This window comes from Sparus aurata, chromosome 18 (genome assembly GCF_900880675.1).
Source record: "Sparus aurata chromosome 18, fSpaAur1.1, whole genome shotgun sequence".
NCBI classification, from domain to species: Eukaryota; Metazoa; Chordata; class Actinopteri; order Spariformes; family Sparidae; genus Sparus; species Sparus aurata.
In genome coordinates this window covers 21,697,347-21,721,099 of record NC_044204.1, presented here as the reverse complement: position 1 = coordinate 21,721,099, position 23,753 = coordinate 21,697,347, and the positions used below count along the sequence as shown (strand labels likewise).

Below are 23,753 nucleotides of genomic sequence, written 5' to 3'. Positions count from 1 at the left end.
ATGAAGACTGTGTGACTTGTGTCCAAAGCTCCAGAAAAGTTTGAATTGTCTGTTTGTACACCAGACTCCAGTCATAAAAAGAGGGATTCCAGTTGTTGTCAAACGCATGCACTTGCATCTGCATACACAGCTTAAAGTGTGTTACAAACCATTCATCGCATGTTGATATAGTGTGATACAATGGGTGCTAGGGTCAAGTGTCACCATAGTTGGAATGCTTAAAGAACTCCCCTCCAGACGTGAATAAACAAGACTGTGCTTCGAGTAAAAGCAATTGTAATAGCCGAATTTTGGAAAATCTAGAAAACACAACAAACGTTGAGGTCCAGCCCACCGAATTTACCCTTCAATTGAGATCAAATAACAGGCACCAGAGCAAAAACTATAAGGCCAGCAAGGATGGGCGCCGAACGAGTACCAAAGTGTACCCTCTGACCCAACTGCTGAAAAACAATTACAGAGGAAACACTGTTATCTCGCAGCAGTTTTCAATTAGAGCAGGTTCCAGACCATTCTGTTGAATTCCCCCGTGAGCAAACACTTGGCGCCAGAGGGAGAGAGATTATGCAAATATTGCTCATTTCAGAAGTTTCAAAATTGCCACACACAAGATGGCTCCCCCTCAGTGTTGTAACAAGTACCCAAAGCTCTACCTGAGTAAAAGTAAAGATAGCGATTTAAAATATTATCGGTAAAAAATGAAAGTCACCCATACTAAAGTAGATATTGATCTGATATTGAATGCACTTAAGTATCAAGAGTGCAAGTAAATTATCCAAACAGTATATTTACATGTATATACATACTGTATACTGTGAGTCGTCTGATTGTTGGATGTGATATTCAGCATATTTGTGATTATCAGCATCAGTGTTTGTCTTAACACATTGCCGTTAAAAAATATGTGCATTTAAAAATGTGCTTTGTTGGCTCTGATGTAGCAATCTGCAATGTAACTAGTAACTACAGTTATCAAATAAATGCACTGCAGTAGAAAAAAAAAAAAGTGCAAAATTTGCCTCCAAAATGTAGAGTGAAGGTATAAAATGGCAGGAAATAGAGATACTCAAGGAAATGTACTTCTCTCAAGGTTAATTCTCGGTGGATGTGCACTGGGGCTTCACATTTCCACGCTGGTAAAAGTTGCTACAACCTGATTGTGATTGTCACAAAATCATGTGCTGTAGACCTGAAGCTGAGCACAGAGGAACCTTTCCCCTTCTGCAGATGAATGTTCAAACCAGCCGTTTCTGCATCAGTCTGTGCACGGCAGAAGGTCAAACATCCACGCGAAGAGCTCAGCCAGACGCACTCTGGGTGTGGAGGGGGAGGCTTTAATTACAACACTGACTGATGTGGAATACCAACTAACTCTCTCACAGTGTCATCAGCAGTGTGTGAATGCTCTGATGCTCTGTCCTCTGGGGAGAACGTTTCCTCCTCAACACTCACTAGATGTCACTGTTAGCCCATCCTTGTGAGAGAGACGCTGACTGCGCTGATCGCTGAGAGCGTGCCCCCCAAAATAAAATGCATCAAAATTAAATGCATCCCCTTGTCGTCTGAGTGAGTGGCTGGGTTTATTAATGAGAGTAGAGCTGAATAGGAATCCGGCTGTTTTGCTGCTGTTACACTGTTCTTGGATCAGTGTTTATCCAGTCGAGTGAGTGTATTGACGGGAAGATGGACGCATGAATGGACTCTGGGACCAGAGATTTTGGTTCCTGTGTCCGTTTATGCGGAGGGATTTTTATGACTATTGATTAAATACATTATAGTGGGAAAAAATGAGGCTTCTTACACATTTATCCTGTGGCCTTTTGTGATTATTTGGGGGGCGATTGTTTTAATAATAATAATTTTAAAAAAAAACAACCTCTGAGAGTAATTGCCAGACTGGGAGCAGAGAGAGGTGAGGGAGCTGCTCATCCAGCCTCATCTCGGAGGGGTTAGGATATTTGGACCAGAGGCGCGTCACGCCGGGTGGGCGTGGCCAGCCGCGGTGAATAACGCCTTATCCTCCGTTACCTTTCAGCAGAGATCCAGTCCGACACGAGAGAGGAGCGGAGGAGCTGGGACAGCTGACCTCCTCGCGCAAACTTGAACCGCGAGAAGAAGAAGAAGTGGGGTCGTTGGGATGGAGACAGCACCGATCATTTTAATCACCTTCCTCGCCTCGCACTACACGTTCACCTGGCTCTTCATCGCGTGGATCCACTCCCAAATCGTGCCACTAGACCCGACCTACCATGGATTGCATAATTGAAGTTGGGCCACCTGATCCTGTTTGCGCCAGGACAGCCGACCGAGATTAGAGTAAGAGAAGTCGTTATGGACAGTTGTGCAAATCGCTCATTTCCTGCTCAGAGAGCTGGTGTCAAAAGCAGAGCCCCCGCCTCAGGATACCACATCTGCTCGACGCGCGTAAAGGACGTGGACATAACGGTGCCATCGCACGCCGCCTGAAACCCCCTCTCTGCTATGTTCGAGTAATAATGGAGGAGAGCTGTAGTTAGAGTAGAGGCTGCGCTTGTGTGGCTGTTTTGTTTGTGCCGGCTCTGATGTGAGAGTGGCGGACAGCCTTTTTAATGCGCGCATACCAACTGTGCGCCGCAGTTTGATCCACAGGCACGGACCGTTTCCACCGCAGCAGGTCCTGCACTCTGTCACAGGCCGCTACACCCGCTGTGACAGGTTTCACGGAAAATCTTTGTTTTAAGTCCTGTGAACTGAACTTTCACTGAAACCCAGAGAGATTTTTTTTTTTTTTTTTTTTAAGCAGCACCTGTGTGGAAGGGGTAAACTATGGCGCTGCCGGATAGTGGCATATCTGGGGAGGAGGTCCCCTTCCCGGAGATTATCGAACTCAATGTTGGCGGCCAGGTGTACATAACCCGATATTCCACCCTCACAAGTGTGCCAGAGTCCCTGCTCGGGGAGATGTTCAGTCGAAAGTCAGCCAAAGGACTGGCCAGGGACACCAAGGGTCGCTTCTTTGTGGACCGCGATGGTTTTCTGTTCCGTTACATCCTGGACTACATGCGGGACCAGCAGCTGGTTCTTCCGGACCACTTTCCCGAGCGTGGGCGACTGCAGAGGGAGGCTGAGTTCTTTAACCTGACGGAGCTTGTCAAGCTACTAGCGCCCAAAATCAGCAAGCAGAACTCTCTCGGCGACGAGGGATGCCAGAGCGACCCAGAGGACTCCTCACCTGGGCTCGACTCGGCCCGCAACCTCGGCTCCCTGGGTGCCGCCGCCGCCGCCTGTGCCAGCCTGGTGCCCGGTGCCCCGGACAGCAAACGGTCCGGGTTCATCACCATTGGCTACCGAGGCTCATACACCCTGGGCCGCGACAGCCACACCGATGCCAAATTCCGCCGGGTGGCGCGGATCATGGTGTGTGGGAAGACCTCTCTGGCCAAAGAGGTGTTCGGGGAGACGCTGAACGAGAGCCGTGACCCGGACCGCCCCCCCGAGCGCTACACGTCCCGCTACTATCTCAAATTCACCTTTCTGGAGCAGGCTTTTGACAAGCTGGCAGACGCAGGCTTCCACATGGTGGCCTGTAATTCCACAGGAACCTGCGCCTTTGCCCACGAGCAGACGGACGACAAGATCTGGACCAGCTACACTGAATATGTGTTCTACCGTGAGTGAGACTATCGGCTTTGTTCCCCCCGGTCCTCCTACCCCTGTCTCCAAGTGCCCCCCCTCCCCCCCTCCTCTCCTCCGGCCTCCAGCCGTCTCTCTGATGGCTCCTGCACCAGTAGATGTACCGTAGATGTTGTGCCCCTCCATCTCTTTCTGCAGCCTCCAGCTTTTTACCCCATGAACAGAACCCAGCAGCTGCTTCGACTCTTCAGGCCCCCCCCCCCCCCTTCTCCCATCCTCAGGTCCAACTTCTGCCATCGCCCTAATTTTAGCCTCCAGCCCTCAACCACGGCCTTTCCTGCAGAGACTGAAACCTTCTGTGTACTATCTCTCCCCCATTTTGTACCCCGCGTGTATTGCATCTGCCTTGGTGAAGCACAATACTGTATCCAAGAGCAATTTTTTTTTTTTTTTTTTTTTTGTCAAATAAGCGCCCCGGTGTGTCTACATGACTGTTGAAACCAGTCATGCAGGGCATGAAGGGAAAGGGCTTCAATGAGGGGCCGTGATGCTCAGTGCTAAACTTTTTTTTTGCCTGCAGATCGGAACTCTCTCCTGCTCCTCTGAACTAAAAATTACCAAATAATTGGACATCTTTATCAGCCATGAGGGGACGTGAGCAGCCCCAGCACAAGAGAGAATAATTTCCCTTTTTTAAAAAAAATATTATTAATATTATTATTATTATTATTATTATTATTATCAAATGTGTCCAGTACCATGTGTATAGGAACGTGCCATATCTGTTCAGCTTGTTGTTATGAATGAATGAATGAATGAATGAATGAATTAACGAATGAGGGTGATGATGATGATGATACAGCCACATGGACGGGGGGGGGGGGTGCGTTGAAGTTTTTATTTTGAAAGGGGAGAGTAGATGGCAGGTGTGTTGGGGGGGCGTTTGGCCGTCTTTGATGGAAAGGAATTGAAAAAGGAGATGACGAAAGCTCGCACACAAGGAGATCTCGCGAAGGAAAGAGGTTGAAACGATGAAGTGTGTGTATTGATCGTACAAGGGGAGCCTTCGGTGTTTTAATCACCCACGCCGGGAGGGCAGAGCAGAGGAGATGGAAGGTGTTACATCACTCCTGGTCCGCTGACTCTTATCCTGTGGCCCATCGAGCTTTTGCTTTGACGCTTATTTTTTCGCTCGGTCAAATATCCGAGGAGCAGTTTTACCAAAACTGCTTTAAAAGAAATAGTTGGCGGTCGACCCCCCTATCGGATCACGTCTTGAGTGTTTCTGTGAACGATAATGTTATTGTTAAAACTCAGTTCAGTATTAGTTGAAGCTGTTGCATATTTGATGATAGCTCTCACTTACTGTAAGTGGACGCCCAGACGAAAGGGTGGGTTTGGATTGCGCCGTAGCCAGGCCTAATGGTTTTTTCTCAGCACAGTAGCAAAGGGCGATAACTTAAGTTATACAGGAGGGTCGTTGCCAGGTACAGCCTCAGGACAGGTCTGCCACATCATATACCCCAGACTGTGAATCACAAACTGAAGGCACTCGAATCCAACAAAAGATCCAGGTGACGACGTTCCAAATGCAGACACAGTTAGGAGAATCTGCCGTAGCGAGACTGATGAATTAAGAGGTTGAATATAAAGTGACTTTTGAGTCGAGACAGCCGTCGAGGCAGCATATAGCGCAGGATTTGTTTCTCCCCGAGCTAGAAAGGTGTCAGATTGTAGCTTTTGGCAGAACGTCTCTAGTCAGTGACAATAAATGTATTCTGAAAAAAAAAAAAAAAAAAAATGTCTAGAAAACCGCAATGTTGTGTTTTTCAGTGTGATGAAGTTGCTGTTGACATCTGAGTCAGTATGTTAGATCTGCTGCTGCAGTGTGTCGCTGCAGGCGTAGACGACACTGAAAATTAAGTGTTCAGCAAAAAAAAAAAAGAAAAGAAAAGAAAAAGAAAAGCAAATTGATTTGTCAAATAAAAAGATGTTTTTCTTTCTATTTCGGGGTCGTATTTTTCATTCATGACAGTTGTTTTCTCAGCACTGAATGGCATCCAGCGGGAGCTAGGAGGAGAGCGGTGCACGGCCCTCACACTTTTTTCTTTAATTTTTCACTGACAGTGCGACTCAAATTTTCATCTCGCCATCATCCGTGGCATAAACTCCATTTCACATTACATGTTCAGCACCGCCTCGGGCACCATCTCCCCTCATTCTACCATCTGCTTTTTCTCCAACATTTCTTTTTTACTCTACTCTTTTTTTTTTTCTTCTGCAGCTGACCAGAAAACAGAGCCAGGATGGAAATTAGGACATGCATAGATAACAGGCTTTGTTAAAAGCAAGAGTACAAAACCCCTCATTTTGTTATCAATAAGTGACCCAATTACTGCTTACAGCACACATTTTTGAAACAAATTAGGGCTAAAAATCAGGATTGGGGGAAAAAAAATGCAGTTGTATAAGCTACACAAGATACAGAATGATAGTATTTCTTTGTCTGTTGTCAGTTAAAACGACATTTTATTGCTCACACCCACAGGCAGAGACCGCGGGCATACTTACACTTGAACAACAACACTGAGGGACTTGTTTATGTAAGCCAGGCGGTCACATGTCGTTTTATAAACTCTGACTCATATAAGTTTTCAGAGATTATCCCGTGCTAATTACATTAGTACAAGACCTCTCAACCTGATCTCAGCCTGGCCCAGATAAAAGCATGGCTGATGAGCTTCACAGAGAAAAAAAAAACTGCTCAAACATTTATGTGGCTCGCCTTCCTGGAAAACACACGACTTTTTTTTTTTTTTTTTTAAAGTGTGGAACACATGACGAATCTTCAGGGACCATAACCGCGCTTGCAGTGTCTCTCTCCAGCCCAAACAAACACGCACGCACACACACACACACACGCACACACAGCATTCCTCCGCGCGCACTACCGCAAAACACTAGGAGCGCCGAGGTCAGCCATTTACGCACGGGCGTGGAGAGACGCGCCTCATGTGTGAAATTTCAGGCGCCGGTGTCCCAAACTGCTCTGGCTCTTTACCTCAATGAGCTGCCCCGAGACTCAACATTCAACAGCGAACGTGTGAGAAGTGTTGACACCGCGATGTTGAACACCAGCAACAGCAGCAGCAAAGGACCACTCTGATGAAATACTGTTTGGGTTTATTTTCTACTTTCCTTTTTTTTTTCCTCAGTGCTCTGTTGTGAAACTCACGGCTGAGTCGTGCAAGAAGCAACACACACAGAGTGGTGTGCCTCGAATGAGTTCAGGGCTTCAATTATTTCTCTCGATTCTGGCTTTTGACTTTAATTTCAGAATTAATTTGAGAATACTGTGCGTCGAGTCCAAGCTCAGAGAAAAAAAGTCAGAATTGCCGTAGTTTTTTTTTTTTTTTTTTTGTCACAGTGGCCCTAATCCTCTTCCGTAGATATATTCTATCATGATTTCTTTCCTTTTGTGAAATCTCAAATAGCAGGTTGCATTCATCATAGAACTCACATATTCAACTTAATGAAATCCTTTTATTTCATTCGTATTTATATTCTCCTGCTCCGTTTGAAGTCAAGCTCGCAGTGAGCTCGTGCAGTTCATTATTAAACTCGGCACAAGAGAAGGAGAACGTGCCCTCAGAGCGCAGGACTGTCGTCTCTACCTTGAGGCGGCCATTTGACCCACGACGCGTTCCTGTGGTGCCATTGTTACCGTGGGCGGCTCGACATGGCAACATGCCTCGGCTCGGCCTGGCTCTCCTCTATTAGAATGATTCCCTTGTCTTGTAGCCAGCTGGGTCATCGCTTCTCCCTGTTTGAGGAAGAAGAAAAGAAGAAGGCAAGGGAGCAGAAGGAGAACAGGAACGGATGTACGTCAAAGGGAAAAGAAGAGGGGGGGGGGGGGGCTGGAAAAATGGGGCAAGGAAGCAGAGAGACAGATAACCTGGTGGAAGTGAGACGAGACTGGGAGAGAGGAGTATTTAAGCAGGCAGGATTTGTTTTTGTTCGCGTCTTATCTTTCTTTCCTGTGCAACTTTCCAGCGATGAAAGTGTCCTGTTATTTTGGAGAGGTGCCGGATCGCCCCGGCAAAACAAAGCCCTCACTGGGCCGTGCTGTAATGTGCTCCCCCGTGGCCCGTCTGCTCTGTCTACACACACACACACACACACACACACACACACACACACACACACACACACACACACACACACACACACACACACACACAGATATTCAGTTACTGCAGACAGATATAGATCCACAGCATTGTTGGGATTAATATTGATTCCTGGTATGATTACGTCAAAAAGAAATAGGATGATTTTGATGTTTTCCAAACAGAACCAGCGCTGGTCTTCATGTGAATCACGATCTGTGCATCTACTACAACTCAAGGCTTCCCAGACTGCGTCTTGTTTTATGAATAGCGCCACGGTGACAGCACAGAGCCCCGCAGTGACTCATTTCTCTTTCCATCTTTTACTGCGTGTACTATCAGATGTTTATGGTCGTTCAGCTGCAACCATCTGTGGCTCCATGTTGTCGGCCTCCTCTACAATCTCAGATGCCAGTTGCATTTTGGCACAGTTCTATTTTTTTTTTGTTTTTTTGTTTTTTTGTTTTTTTGTTTGCAGGGGAGAGAGGTCAGGATGAGTGTTTGAGTGGGTCTGCACCGGGGTTTGGAATGGGGGGGGGGGCACATAGGGGTGCCACAACGAGCCAGGGGCCCCTTGCTCACAAATATGCTGAGCAGGCAGTTGGCGTCTCCAAAATCGCTCACTGACGCAAACACAGACACACAGCGAGGGGTGGAGGGGCTTACACGGAAAAGTATCATCGCTGCTGATTACAGTCGGATTGGATGTAGTGGTAGAGAGAGAGAGAGAGAGAGAGAGCAGCAGCCGGAGGATCTGCGTTCCACCACTGCTTTGTGCATCAGCGTGCGTTCGTGTGCGTGCGTATAAAGGGAGGGTGCGCGTGTTGTTGTTTTTTTTTTTTTTTTTTTTAAATGTGAGCCCATACGCGCCGAGTACAGTAGCGCTGGCTCCGGGCCCCTTTATCTCATTGTGCGCCGGGTTATTTATAGTGAGCCAGGCATTGAGTCAGATGTGTACCGCCACGGCTCCTCCAGCATGGCTACATATTCTCTGCTGCGCCACCCCTTCCTCCCTCCTTCGCCACAGGGACTCTGATACGCAAGGTCAGGAGGTGGAGTCATTCCCAAAGGGGGGGAGGGGGGGACAGAGCAGGATGTTAACTTCGGACAAACTGAAAGAGAGCAGATTGGGTCACAGTACTGTATCTACTCATCTCTCGCTTTTTGTCGGTGATGTCTCTTTATTATTCTCTTTGACTTTACAAGCCTTTTTTTCTTCTCCCCTCCCCCTTTTTTTTAAGCTCCAAGACACCAGAAGAATAAAGTACAAGTAGGATGGGAATGAGGGAGCATGAAATTAGCTTACAAAGGGAGTGAGTCAGACTGTCAGGAGCCAGTTGTGGGATTAAAAAAAGAAGAAGAAAGAAAAAGGAAAGCAAAAAATGGATAGCTCGAGTGGCAGAGACTGAACATATGCGAAGGAGAGCAGAAGGTGGGGAAAGGAGAGACACCTGATTGGGTAAAAAAAAAGGGAGGTGGAGGTTGTGACAGTAACTGACTGAGCTGAGGAAAGCGGCGGAAGGCAGTTGGACTTCCTCTGCCAGACTCAGCCGCAACATTAGAAAGATGTTAATTGTGCCATTACAAATGCAACACACTGCAACGAAGATGATGTGCTGATGCCACCGGGTGGATTAAAGGGGCCTGCTGGATGCTTGGAGACCAGCAGGCCTCTTTAAGGAGCCACTGTGCTTGAACATTTCTCATTTAAAGTGAAAGAGCTCAGTTTAAAAGTTGATTACGCTTTTGCTCCTGAGGAGTGCTCATGCAGTGGCGGACTCAGGATGTTTAGGGGCTGGCCGAAAAATTAAAAGGGCACTACACCTATGTTGGGGGGGGGGGGACACCAGTGTGCAGAAAGTCATGAGTTATTTAGCGGCCCACCGGTGGTCTCATGCAATGTATGGTAACAAATTAATCAGGCATTCAGGCTCAATCATTCCATTTAAATGTTTTCTATTCATGCTCTTTTACTGCCTCACTTTTTAAAACATTTTTTTTTATCATGGGAATGTTATGTTGTTTGTTTGTGAATCCTTTTTTTTTATAGCTACAATAAGTATTGCACGTGTTTTGTTAATCAGCTTCAGTTGACTGGCTCTGAGCACTGTATGTTTTTATGGCGAAATAAATTGAAGCTAACTTAACGTATCTGTCTCATGATAACTGTGTAGCCGATGCCCGTCAGTAATTTCTTCTACAGTTTCCATTTTCTAATGTTTCTTTTTTTTGCCAATGTGTCTCAAGATGGCAAATTAAATCTCGTGAGTTTTAATTGCATGCCATCAATCACTGACAGAGTGATGTGTTTCTTTCACTGAGGAGCTTGTAAATGTTTTTGGAATGAGAAGTTTTGCACCTTCTAACCATCACAAAACAACAAAGCGTCACACATCATGGGTTTTATTATATGCTTACTCATCAACTTTGTGGAAACAATATGGAAGGGCCGTGGATGGTCACTTTGTCTCTGCTGATCTGATGTATCCTGCTTTAAGCAGGGAGTTGAAATTGTGTCGGTCAGTGCTGTTGTTAGGATGGGATTCACCTCGGCCATCTGGAGACTTGGGCTCTAATCTGTCCCTCTAATTATCAGTAATCTGAACAGTCAGGCTTGTCCTTGGTGCTGCAGTACGCCCGGGCAGGGTTTGGTCCTGGCTGAAACCGGGCAGGAGAGGAGGAGCAGGTGGCAGGGGGGCTGCAGGCTCTGCGGGGGCTGAGGGGTGCCAGGATGGACTTTAGGATGCTTAGGCAGGCCAGTGACGGGCTGCGGTAGCCAGGCAGCAGCTCAGGGTGTTTAAAGCAGGGGAAGATAAAGAGGAGGCACGTGGAGCAGGTGAATCAGCAGTGCACCCGGATCGGATGTAGATTTGTTCAAATTTGGAAAAATGAAAAACGTATAGTATTCGTTCACACTGCCAAATGAATAAAAAAGAAACCAGCTTAATTAGTGATGACTGGCTCACAGGTTTCTTTCCTCCATCTCTCCCCCTCTTTTTTTTCCTCTAACCTCTGCTCACATTTCCGCTTTTCTAACTTGGCAGCGGCTCCCGGTCTCCAGCTGTTTGCGTCACGCGTTTCCTCGACATTATGTAGATTGACAGATTCGTAATTGCTCAGAGACTTCGGAGCACACTCCAGCGATTTTGTATCTGGGCATCTGTGCCCATGCCCAAGCATGTAAAGTCAGTCCGCAGAATCTAGTGCTATCACGTCTGATTACGCCTCCATATGTATTTGCTCTGACTGAAATCAGAGATAAAAGACAATGAATGAAAGGACTGTAGGTGGTGAGGCCCACTGTGACATTAGGCACCATACTGATCATTTCACAAAGCAGATGTTGGATATCGGAGCTGAATACTAGGTAATTAGATATAAAACATGCTGTAATTGCTGAAACTATGTAGCGTGAGCTCCCTTTTCAACAGCGGGGTAGAGCCATATGTACAACTTCACACTCTGGCTAAAAAGCTTTCTCTCAGTCTCGGAGACATTACTATGCATTTGTGTAGCTCTGGCCCCTGCACATCACTGTGGCGTTACCATGGAGATGATGCCGTCCTGTTGTTTGCCAATCCCCCGGTCCTCGGGTCACAACACCTGTCAGCAGCCACAGTGAATTTTAAAAAGTGCCCACAGGCTGATTGGCCTGGTCATACTCGAGGTAATTCAGAGGCAGCAGACACATTCATTTTTAAACAGCTTTATGCCGTATTCATACATTGTTGGGTATTAAACACAAACTGGAACGGCACGTTTTTGAGAGAGGTTGGTTTAATGAGACAACCTGTCATGATGTCAAAAAAAGAAACAGTTCAGTCCTCGAGGGTAAACACTTATTTGGGTTCTTTTCAACATTTCTAAGTGAAGCTTTTCAGTGTGAGGCTGGAGTCACCAATAAACCAGAGACGCGGGATGTAAATGCAAGTCCATCCACCAAGTTAAAGGGGCTTCGGAGAACTTCTGTGTCCTGCTAGACGTTAGCTTATGTTAGCGGTCCCCATTTATAAATGAATGTTAGCTACTGTTAACTTGAGCGGAGAGAGACACACTGAGATGAGGGAGGCACCCTAGAACGCGCATGAAGTCACGTCCATATCGCAGAAAAATCCAACCTGAAAGAAATCCACAGTCCAGCTGCATTAAAACAACTTGAACAAGCTGTCCACAGGCTTGTACAGGCAACTGGGAGGGACGAAGAAGGTCTCATTTTCACGCCATGTTACAATCTGCTGACATATGGCCGGCAAAAAAGGGAATAATACATGTAAATTGCAAGAAAATTGGAACAGAGTCCCTTTGAGAGACAAACTCCTTTAGGCAGTTATTTACAGTTAACAAGAATATGCCCTGATGACTAGGAAGAGAGCTATAACTTTACTAATGGTCAGCGGGAAACAAACACTGTATGTATGGAATTGCCATTTACAAACTTATAAAAAGACAAAGTGATCCCAGCAGAGCACTTGAATAAAGCTTAACGTGTAATGTTTGAAAAACTGCCCCTTTCTTGGTTACCCTGTGCATTAGCATGAGGTCCACCTCTTCCACGCCTATTAGAAGTCTGTCTGCAGACGCACATAATTGATTGTAACTGTTGTGACAATGTGATTATCTTAGTTCATATCAGTGTGTTCATCTGATATTCTGTGACCCAGTTCTAATACTGCTAAACCTCAAATAACCTTCAGATTAGCTTCGCTCAGGCAACACATCTTAATTATTATTGTCCAGTGCATTATTGGGCATTGGACACTGAAATCATTTATGTTTGCACAGATAATGACACTAAGCCTCTCTTTATCTTCTACTCATGATTGTCAGTTTCTTATATACTGATTAACCTGTTGCTTAGAGGTATTCGTCTCTTCCATCAGGCAGGAATCCATAACAAAAAGCAAGCCTTCTTAACCTTAAAGTTCCCCCCCAAAAAAATCAAAGACAGGCAACAAATGTAGGAACCTAAGAGCAGAAATAACTTAACTGGGTACTAACCAGGATAATACGAGGACACAGTCAGCAAGTGCAGGAACAATGCCAGGAGAAAACAGGTCCAGGAAACAGACTGAGTGACAATGAAAGAGGGAAAGACCGACCTAAATAGCCTACACAAGGGAGGAAAGACTAATAAGAGGCAGGTGAAACCAATACAGCAACCAGATAAAAGTCGAGAAAACACACAAAGACAGGAAGTGGAAAGTAAATGACACATCTACAAGATAAACAGGAAACAACTAGACCAGTAAACCTTGACAAATACGTTGCGCAGCATTTTGATCTTTGTTGCAAATATCATCTATTTGTACATTTTCATTTCAGCCAACCCTCCATACTAAAACAACTCCTGTACACTTTATTTTGACCTTGGGTTTGGATAATAACGCCCTCAGAAGTTTTTTTTACAAGAATGATGGTGTCTCACTACTTTGTCAGGAGCACACAGTGTGCTACGCTTCAGGTGGGGCGATAATACCACGCTGCACACCGTCGAGGAGACATTTTGTGACGGAGAGGTGCTAAACCCTGGCAACAGTGACACATTAGAGTTGCTAATAGCAGTAATGATGGCAACGGAGGGATGTGTCACACTGAACAGATGGGAGAGAGAGAGAGGCAGCGAGAGGAGAGGATGTGTGAGAAAGTGCTTTGGCTTTTTGCATATATCCCTGGAGAAGTGGCCCGGGGAAACGGGTTGAGTGCTCTCTTTCGCTCTTCTCCTCCATAAGGCTTAACGGTGGAGGGAAAAGCACGGAGCCCATCCCCCAGTGGATTATTCCTCCGACGCTGCTTAAGCCCCCACACTCCCACGTCCACGCGGCCCTCAAACACATGTATTCATTATGAAGAGACACTGAATGCACCGAAAACACACAAACAGTGCAGAACATGTCTCTGTCACTCGCCCCTTACCCTGCATCTTCTTTTCTTTTCTTTCTTTCTTAGTCTCTCTCGCCGTCTTTCTGTCAAATGTCAGTACTTGCCCAGAATACAATGACACACACACGCACACACACACAAACATCTACACCTATGCCTATAGCACGCATACATGTACTCACGATACACATGCATGCACAAACACAGAAGGAAACACTCACTTTCTATTATGCACAGGCTTATGCACATTCTGTCATGTGTTCACACACACACGCACACACTACACACTCGTATTCAGGTATCCATAAAGCCAAGGAAGTGGGAGAATATTCTGTGCCGCCTCCGTTTGACACAAGCAGCTTTTCCTGTTACATAAGCAGGTTACCGTGACGATGAGCCCTGTCGAAGGAGCGGGTGCGGGGCCTTGTGTGTCTTCACATATCTCGTGTGCACATGCGTGCGTGTGACTGCTGCCGTGTGTGTGTGACATTTAGTACCTGCTCGTTTCTGCACGAGCAAGTCGATTTTACTAATAGAGCCCAAAATCACGATCACGGTGCCTCAGTCAGTGGGCTTTATGATCTGCGCAGTGAGCGACCTCCTCTGTCTTTAGACCCCCTTGATTTGAGTCTGGACAAAACCAGCTGTTTGTGTATATTTTCACATAGTGTGGCAGTGTGTGCTGTGTGTGGCTGCTTCACAGTGAGAGACAGCACTCTATGTGACTGTGACTATTGGATGATGCGCTCCATAAGCACCTTGCATGCATGACCGTGTCCAAACCCATGTGGACAAATCTGAAAATGTTTGGAGTGTTTTTGGGGTGTACTTTCTGATCGTCCAGTGTCCACATTTAAAAAGAAAAAGGCTAAAATCTCCTCTGTCGAGCTCGCGCGGCCGTATAGCCTTGAACGTTTTCCCTGTGATCTGTTGTTTATTGTTAACAGAGCACGTCGAAATTCTCTGGAAATGGATCACATGACGAGAGAGCCTGGGAATGCATAACAATCATATGTTATGGCCGGGCTCCGGCTCTGCTCTCCCAATCCACCCTACAACACAAAAGAGGCAGTGAGTGCAGTGTGCTCTCCATGGTCAGAAAACCCAGGATTAGTGTGAAATGGAAGGCCCCAAAAAGGAAAAAAAAAAAAAAAGATGCTTTTTGAGTTTTATCCGATTTGCTGTGGACATGGGAACTGTCTGCTGTGACTTGCCTCCCCAGTCTGAGGCTGTGTGCCATCATGTAGCAGCGGAAATCAAGAGGAAAAGAGGCCGGCTGATTACCCGCTCACTGGTTTCCAAAAAATAGGCTGTTTGCAAAGAGAGGCGAGGCAATTCAAAAAATGCTTAATGGGCTTTCAAATAGAACAGAATGTGCGTGTGCCACTCCAACTACTCCCAAGAAGTCGCAGCACGGCAACCTGCCCCTGTCCTCACACAGAGATGAGATGAAAATCAACATACCGTGAAAAATGGCCTGTCAAGCTTCAGTCGGGCAGGTTCGCACCATCCGTTCAGGCACAGCGTTTCCCCTCTAGGATGGCGTACGTAGAAGCAAAGGTAGAAGGATATTCTGGAATTAAACGACACAGTCCCCCGCTCACCTTATCTCTCATTTCCTCTCCTCTCCCGCTGAGCTCCTTTTCTCAGCTAATTTTCTGTTTCCATAATGCTCCTACAGGCTGTTGTGCCAGCGTGTGTGTACTTTTGTCCTTTTGGAGACAAAAAACTTAAAAGCTCAACGCCGAGGTGCTTGTTTCTGTGCCAGACACACACGACTGATACACTTTGATAAGGCAAACAAAACAAAAAAAGCGAAATGCAGTCAAATTCCTGTGCAAGGCTCCGCCGTTAATTAAGACCTTCATTCAAACAGACCAGAGGGCCTGCCTGAGTGTGAACATTATATCTATCTTCTCACACTCATTCATAAAAAAGGAATAGTTTCACATTTTGGGAAATAAAAAAAAATGTAACCCAGTTTTGTTTTTTGTGCAGAGTAAACAAACAAGATGTAGCCTATTAATTGACTATTGACTATTAACCTTTTAATTAGGCCCCACTGTTATGGGCATATTTTGTCTTGTCTTTACCCTTGCAGATAGTAATTTCTTAGTGCTAAACTAAGCTAACAGTCTGCTGGCTTGAGCTTCTAATTTAGCATACAGACCTACAGTAAGAGGTATTGATTTCTTCATCTAACATTTTCCCATGAGTCACTTCTTCTCTTTTGTTTTTGCACTCATCCTCCTCGGATCCTGACAGTTTGGTAAACACTCCTCAGCCTTTTTGCTTATAGTTTAGATAAGAGCATCGGCATCACTCGGATGTCTGTACAGCAAATTCTATGTAGCCGAGCCGAAGCCAGAAAGCGATTAGCTTAGTGTAGCGCAAAGACTGGAAACAAAAGGTTAAAGGTAGCTGAGCTCTATCCTTTTTGTTCACGTCGAACAGTCAATTTATACACGTTAATTGTTGAGCTTAAGATGTGCTTTTCTTGCCCTTTTGTTAAGCTAACAGACTGCAGGCTCTGGCTTCATACTTAGCATACAGACAAACACAGTAAATACTATGTAGCCTCGCTGAAGCCTGGAAGTGATTAGCCTAGCGTAGCACAAGGACTGGAAATAGGGAACAGTTATCCTGCATACCAACTCCACTGAAGTTTACTTATTAACATCGTTTCAAGGGGAGTTATGTGCTTGAACAAGGCCTTTTTCTCGATGAACCGATAAAGCATCGGTGCAATGTCTCCGCTGGCCGCCTTGCTACCTCACAGTGTTGACAAAACTGCAGGAAGTTACGTGACCAGCTGTTGTTCAGTGAAGAAGTAGCGCTTAACTTAGCTTGCTGTTTCCCCAGATACCACCCTGCTGAAAAAACCAGCATAGACCAGCACGATTGCCATGCTGGTCTATGCTGGCATACGCTGGTTAGTGCTGGTTTGGTGCTGGTTTAGCTGGTGGACCAGCATGAAGAAGCTGGTCCACCAGCAAATTAATTATGATGGCCTACCAGCATAGTCTTGCTGGTGATGTTGCTGAGGAAGCTGGTCACCAGCATCCCATGCACCAGCATGCCCATGCTGGCAGGGAACACCTGTGCTTGAGTCCTGTTCAATCAGCATCTTGATTTGCCACACCTGTCAGCTGGATGGCTTATTTTATTGGATTTTAACAAATGTGTGCTCAACATCTGAAAGAAGGAATTATTTTGTGTACATACAAAAGAAAAACTTTATAAAATTGCTAACTTAAACTTGTGAGAGAAATGGAAGCAACAAACAAAGTGTTGCATTTATAGTGCAGTTTGTTTCGGGTGCCCTCAAATGAGCCCAACATCTTGCAGGTTTGAAGCTTGTATTTAATAAACTTGGTGTTCTGTGACAACCTCACTGACTCTGTGCCCTGTATTGGATTTGCCCTGTATTGGATCACAGCCAAATTCACTCCTCCTCATACTCTGCAATATGAAATAAGTTGTTGACGCTGGTCACCAGCATACCAGCACCAAAACACAACATATGCTGGTCTATGCTGGTCACCAGCTATGCTGGTCTATGCTTTTTTTTTCCAGCAGGGCACTCATTCCAATGCTAATCTAAGCTAAGCTAATAAGTGCTGGCTCTAGCTCCATGTTTACAGTTCAGACATTAAAGACAAGAATGAGCATACTTCCTAAAATTCAAGTAATTGTACCTCAGTGAAAATGTTTTAAATGTTTCAAATTTCACACACCTAATGTTGTAATTCTTTCTTTCTGCTGCAGGTGGATCATCATTGATTTCTATGGAAACGACCTCTGACACCCCAGCGCTGACCGAAGTGCTGACCTCTGACCCCGCAACTGCACTAGCTTTACCAGCCCTGGAGCATCCCAGCAGCGCGGCCCGAACCCAAAGCCTTCCAGAGACCAACAGCATCAAAACACTGGATATACGAAACCTGCTGCCCGTTGACTCTCCACCTCCCCTGACACCTCCTCTTCCTCCTCCACCTCCTCCCGCTACCAACAGCCCTGACCTCCCACCTCTCTCCCCTCCAGCCCTGCCTCCACCTCTACCCTCTAAACCTCCCTCTACCTCCAGTCCCCCTCCTCTCCCAACGCCGCCTCCTGCCGAGAGCCCCCAGCGTCCGACCACACTCAACCTGAGGACGCTGCCACGGCCCACTGTCAAGGAGAACGGTGGCCCTCCGCCAGGGGAGGATGAGGATGAGGAGGAGAGGAAGCTGCTGGAGGAGGATCTGAAGAAATGCATTGAGGACTTTAAAAAGATCCGCTTGCCCAGAAAGTTTCCGGATCGCAAGAGGCACTGGCAGAGTGATTTGCTAAAGAAGTACAACGCGTAGATCGCTTTGCAGTAGCACCAAGGCAACCAAACAAAGGCTTTTTATAACTATGGCATGGACATGTTGTGAGCTCTGGACTCCAGCTTTATAATCACATTTGCTCTGATTGAAAACTTTGTGAGGATCATCAGCAAAATTTCTTTAACCTCTTGTTTCCTAGCTTTTGCATGTCAACAGAAGTAAACTGCTTGATTAAGTGTAGTGTTTTAGGCTGAGCTCGTCTAGGAATCACACATACACGATTAGGAAATGTTACTTTTCCATCATAGAAAAAAAGGAAAAATCCCCATAGGGAACGTTTTAGTCACACTTCTTTTTCCACCAAACTATCTGGCGTCACCACAAGCACGCTTTCTTTTTTAAAACTGACTCAAAGGATAATATATGTAATTTTGTTAATTAGAGATTCATGCCCTGCTCTCTGTACTGTGTCCACAGATCAAACAGCTGCAAAATGTAAGCTAAGTGTGAATTATTTGACCATGCTGATGCAAAAATAAAAGGAAGAAGTGAAATCTCTGGTGCTAATCATCTAAAATATCTCACCTCATCAATATTAACCGTACGACTTCAAAGCCGTTCTTCATCTCCTCTTCGCCCGTGATTCAAAAGCTCGGCAGTTTTCATTCGTTTTTTTGCGATTACATTATCTTTCGAGCTCGCCACGGAGAGAATCCAGAGCGAGAATGCTGTGCACTGGGAAGCGAAGTGGGTAATTACTGACGGCCAGAATGTGGAATAATAATGCCAATAATGACTACATGAAGCAGTGCACAGTGCCATTTGTTCCTCTATCTGCTCTGCATAATGTTCATCCAGCTTCACTAATGAATTACCAGGTGTGTGTGTGTGTGTGTGTGTGTGAGTGTGGCCATGTACCTAGTCCTTGTCCTTATTATTGGGTATATTGCAAAAACAATAAAAAGGAAAAACTGTTCGTCATTTATCTTTTCAGGGACCCTGTGAAGTCTTTCTCAGCAACATAGTTCACCATCGCCCTCACGTCTGTGCAGTCAGTACAGAGCGAAACCAAGGAGGGGTTAGCTCAGCTTAGTTTCTATTTAGTGTTTCATCTATTGTAGATCCAACATTTCTGTTTGTGGCGATTGATAAGCTTTAAAGGGGGCAGACGCTGGTGTATTTTTGAGTTTTAGTGAGGGACAGGCTGGTCATTTCCACCACTTCCATTCCTTTTTGCTGTGTGCAGCTAATTGTCTCCTGGCTCCAGAGTGCCACAGGCTACTAAATGGATAGACTTGACACTTCTGCCAATCTTCTCATCCCGCTCTTCTAGAAAGTAGTTTAAATGAGTGATTTTAGATGTGCAAACAACTCAAAGTCAAGGCTGGGGTTGGTAAGATAGAACTGGTCTTCTAATCACGAGTCCAGTTAGTTTCAGTACAATCCATCACATGCCCCATAATAACCCGAGTGAGCAGCAACATGTAAAAACTGCAGTTTTTTAGTATTCAGCCCTAAAAACGCTGCATCCGATATATCCTCAAAAGTTCCCTGCTTCACTGGCTCCTTCCAATGACTTTTTTTCTGTTTGAGCATCAGACTTTTGTGACAAATCAAGATTCTGGACAGAGTAGTTTTGATGTTTTGAACCTCTTTTGATCATTTTCTACCAGAATCCTATTTCCTCGAGAGGAGACCGTCTCATTTCCTGCGAATTCTTTTTTTCCCTGTGTGGCTTCACACAAGGTTTTCAGAGGGGCAACAAACACTACACAGACCCCTGACCGCATCCAGAGGTAGAGTGCTGACTTACTGAACGCAGCCTTGAAGATGTTTTGTTGCCTCGTTGTGTCTGTGTTGATCATTTTTATTTCCTCTGTCTGTGTCATTTGACCTGAAGTCGAACATGCTGCTCCGTCTCTGATCATAATGAGCCCGGTGGCCGTCCACCGCGTCTCTGTTTAAACGCCTTAATGATGTTGTCTTATGGCAGAGTATTCCTACCAGCAGCGTGCCTCCAGCCTCATGCAGTTCAGCTGTCCCGGGTTATTATTGGGGCTAAGACATTAATCCTCAAGTGTTGGCTGAGAGGCAAGTTTTATCTCATTAAACATCAGACAAATAGAATAGTTTTATCAGACGCGCTGGTAACCGCTGAGGAGCAGTGGAGATATCCTCTTGCTCTGAGTGGAGGATTAACAGCAGATTAGGGTTCGTCACAGTCCTAAAGAGCCTCGGAGCAGCAGGCTATTCCTCTCGTGAGCTACACGCTGTCGACAATTTATAACATCCAGTCAGCCTTTGCCGAAACATTTCACGCCGACATCAACACTCAGGCTGTCTCCAACCCGGCTGCTGATTGCTGAGAAATCCATAGAAAAGATTTTGCTTTGCAGCTCATTAGAGGGAGTATTGCCTCATCAGCTCCTTTTCTCGTATTTCTCATCTTTCAGCATTGGCTTGGACGGAGACAGCGCGCTGGCCGGGCTCCCGGGCTCGGAGGAGTGTCATCAGAGCTCGCCTGAGTCAGGATGCACGCAGAGGATTGAGACAACAAGTCGTCCTGATTTAAAATTCCTGTTTACTGTGGCAGAAGCTGCGCAGTCTGCTGTGTTGGAGTCCTGTTAGACAAAACAGACATCCCTGTCCAAAACCAACGTCCTTGATTTGCATACAGGCCTCTCCATAGGAATCAGTTCACTTCTCGATTCTCTTTCACCCTTTGTCTTTTTTTTTTTTTTTTTTAACGTTGCAGCCCTCTGAAGCTGGCCTTTGGACTTATTACGGATGCACTATGAGGATTCGATCTCTGAAGTTGATAGGCTCAGCCAAGGCTTCAACAAAGGGAATACTTATCCTTTGAAATGAAGAGGTAAAGCAGTCTGGTGGGAGCGGGACCGACAGAAAATCATTCTTTGACAGAATATTTTAAGCGAGAGAGATCTAACCTACGATTCGCGGCTGTGATGATTATCACTGGACAGAGGGAGAGATAACCAAAGGATCTGTCTTTAAAGGCACTTCCTAAAGTTTCCACTGGAGTGGCACCCGGAGGCACGGAGGATCAAAACTATATTAAGCCCAACCCTTGTGATTTTGAGCATCTTAACTTTCTAAATAAGACAGGGAAACAACAACCAAGAACTGTCTCACCCTTGTTTTAATGCTTTGACCACAGCAGCCTTCAGCAAGAGCGGGATGTCAGAGAAAACTCGCCACGAATAACCCGGACATCTTCCATCTTCCCTCCTCGAATCTGTCTGTTTTTTCCCTTTTTCTGCTGACACACGGGGCGCCTCGCATTTGCATAAAAGAGCACCTTGCAGATTTCTTTCCAATGGCCGGCAATACATTAGCATCTCATTTCTTCGGGGCATCAGTTATCTTCAGTACAGTCGGCCCTCCTGACAATAAAAGCTCAGCCGAAAGTGATCCTTGTAAAATATGGTGCCGTGGCGAGGGTCTCGAGATATTTTAGTGTTTCAGCAGTCAGGAGGAGTTTCACACTTGAAGATAAACTCTGTGTGCAAGCGGTGCTTGCGCGCTAATGAAACGTGGCTTTAGGGGAGATAAGAAAACCGAGGCCTAATTATTGAGCCTGAAATGGGAATGCAGAGCTGGCAGTCATGCTGTCGTACACACACTTACAGGGTCATACTCGTGTAAAGTTTCGCACCCTGCAGTTTTCTCACGATACAGTAAGCTTGGCCCTAATGAACTGCTTTGTTTAAAGGTGCAATGTGTAAGAATTTTAGTCTAAGGCGTTCAAAAATAAACTAAAAGACGTCTGTGAATTGTGTTGCGCAGATATCTCCTGTGTCAGCGGTGAAAACAACACAAGCACTCCCCCAGCGCTCCAAGCTCACGATCCGTACCGCTAGCTCCACGGCTAACTGAGCTAACTAACTAACGACAGCTGCTGTCACATCTGGTGATGCGGTGCCCTCAATTGGTTTTGGAGTATGAATTCAACAGGTGGCCAGTTCCTACACACTGCACCTTGAAGTTATTCTTAAAGAATTACAATGCGATCAGTCAAATTGATCTCTTTCGTCTCTCCTCGGCAAATAAATTACACTAGAATGTGAGTGTATGGAGGCGGACAGAGAGTCTGTGATCGTAACATTAAATCAAATGATCACAAAGTGCATTGACAGGCACATTTTACTAGAACCGATCAATGCAGCAGAAATTCAGTTCCTACAGCTGTTTCTAAACACGTGGGTCTGTCTGTAAAGTGGCTCCTCAAAGGTAATGCATACCTTTTTTTGAATTAAAAAAATAGCATTGCTTGGCTAGATGACTGACAGCAACACAGCTTCGTGTTTACAGCTGACAGCCAACATAAATCATCTTCAGGTGCTCTTTAAATTCACAAAAATATTGACAAAATCAATTTTCTGTCGCTTATTTTGCGGCATTTACAAGATGCTTCCAGCGAGCAACTACACATCCTTCCGGACGGGAACCTGATTCATTCAAACTCAGGATGTCTGATTATTGTAATCACACAAGTGCCTTTACCACACTATTACCATAATCCTGTTATTTACAGCGTTTGAATGCAAACGTAAGATGTCTGAAAATGTGTGTGTGTGTGGGCAAAAGCTATGTAAATGTAACTTGCACATGAAAAACCTGCCATCCAGTCCACATATTATCTGCTCACCAGAGGAAACATGTGCTTGCTACATAAATGTTCTTTAAACAAATATATGCTGTTTAATGGAGAGCGGAGCTGACTCTGCCCGGAGGTCGTCCACGCAATCAGCAGGAGACACATGCTCAGCAGAGAGGCAGTGAAGAGGAGAGGAGGGCCAGAGAGAATGTGTCAGACTGTGTTCACAGCTTTTCCACTTCCATCATTAAAACCTGGGGCCTAATCCTGCAGCTACTTTAATCTCCTAATTCTGCACCCTTTTCTCTCGGCACACAGTGCACTCCTATTCCTTTCTCTCTCCGTCTCCCTGGCTGATTTAAAATCGTGGGTTTCCATAGATTCCACATGAAAGCTTTCAGAGTCCCTCCATCACACACACACACACACACAAACACACACACATTTCCAGTGCTCCAGTAGGGTCACTTTACTCGCTTTCAAATTTTTTACACGAATGTGCCTCCACCGAGTAAGTGTCTGTGGAGAGGTTTCTCGATGCCCATTGCTCATGCTCTTGCCGTGTCTGTGATCCTTGTCAACCCCTGAACGTGATTAATGGTATGTAAAAGGATACACAGCAGCATCATGGTATAGTGTTGTGTAATGGCGGGGGAGCAGGCATGTGGAGATGAGCAGTGGCATGAAGTAAATGGAAACATTAGACGACTCGATTACCAAGCATCACACAAAAGAGTGAATTTGTGGGACAGCGCGGCAGATGGCCTGATAGTCCGATTTGTGAGCCAAGTGCCTGGCTCACTACTTTTCTCCGTGGAAAATGTGACACAGCGTGTCTGAATGGGAGGCACATTGCCTTGTTGCTGTTTTGCATAGACTGTTGCGTGATGGGAACAGCCTCTCTTGCTCTGCATGAAAATTATTACATCCCAAATATAGAAACAAATATCCAACAGGCTACGCCTCCTGTGGGGGGGTAATGCATTTATAAGAAGCTGTAATAATGGTATAACCCCACAGCAGAGATGTAACAGCCCTCACGGCACATCATTTGAATTGATTAAAATTCAGCCACGTCATTCCGACAACAGTCTGATGCTTTGCTGCTCATTAATGCTTTCTCAGCTGCAAATCGCTACGCTGTGTTCCACCCCGTGCCTTTTG

At 45.7% G+C, this 23,753-nt stretch overlaps 1 protein-coding gene across 2 annotated transcripts; it reads left to right on the top strand.

Moving 5' to 3' along the window:
• Positions 1–1,641: 1,641 nt before the first annotated feature.
• Positions 1,642–18,525, top strand: kctd12b (potassium channel tetramerisation domain containing 12b). Of its 2 annotated transcripts, none has more exons than XM_030397118.1 (3): positions 1,642–1,663; positions 2,039–3,649; positions 17,430–18,525. In XM_030397118.1, exons 2-3 carry the CDS (start codon positions 2,806–2,808, stop codon positions 18,008–18,010), a joined length of 1,425 nt encoding a protein of 474 aa, XP_030252978.1. In that variant the 5' UTR covers positions 1,642–1,663; positions 2,039–2,805; the 3' UTR covers positions 18,011–18,525. The 2 variants fall into 2 exon arrangements, with proteins under 2 accessions (XP_030252978.1, XP_030252979.1); XM_030397119.1 differs by lacking the exon at positions 1,642–1,663 and adding an exon at positions 15,927–15,930 and having other exon boundaries at positions 1,907–3,649; positions 17,430–17,591.
• The last annotated feature ends 5,228 nt before the right edge of the window (positions 18,526–23,753 follow it).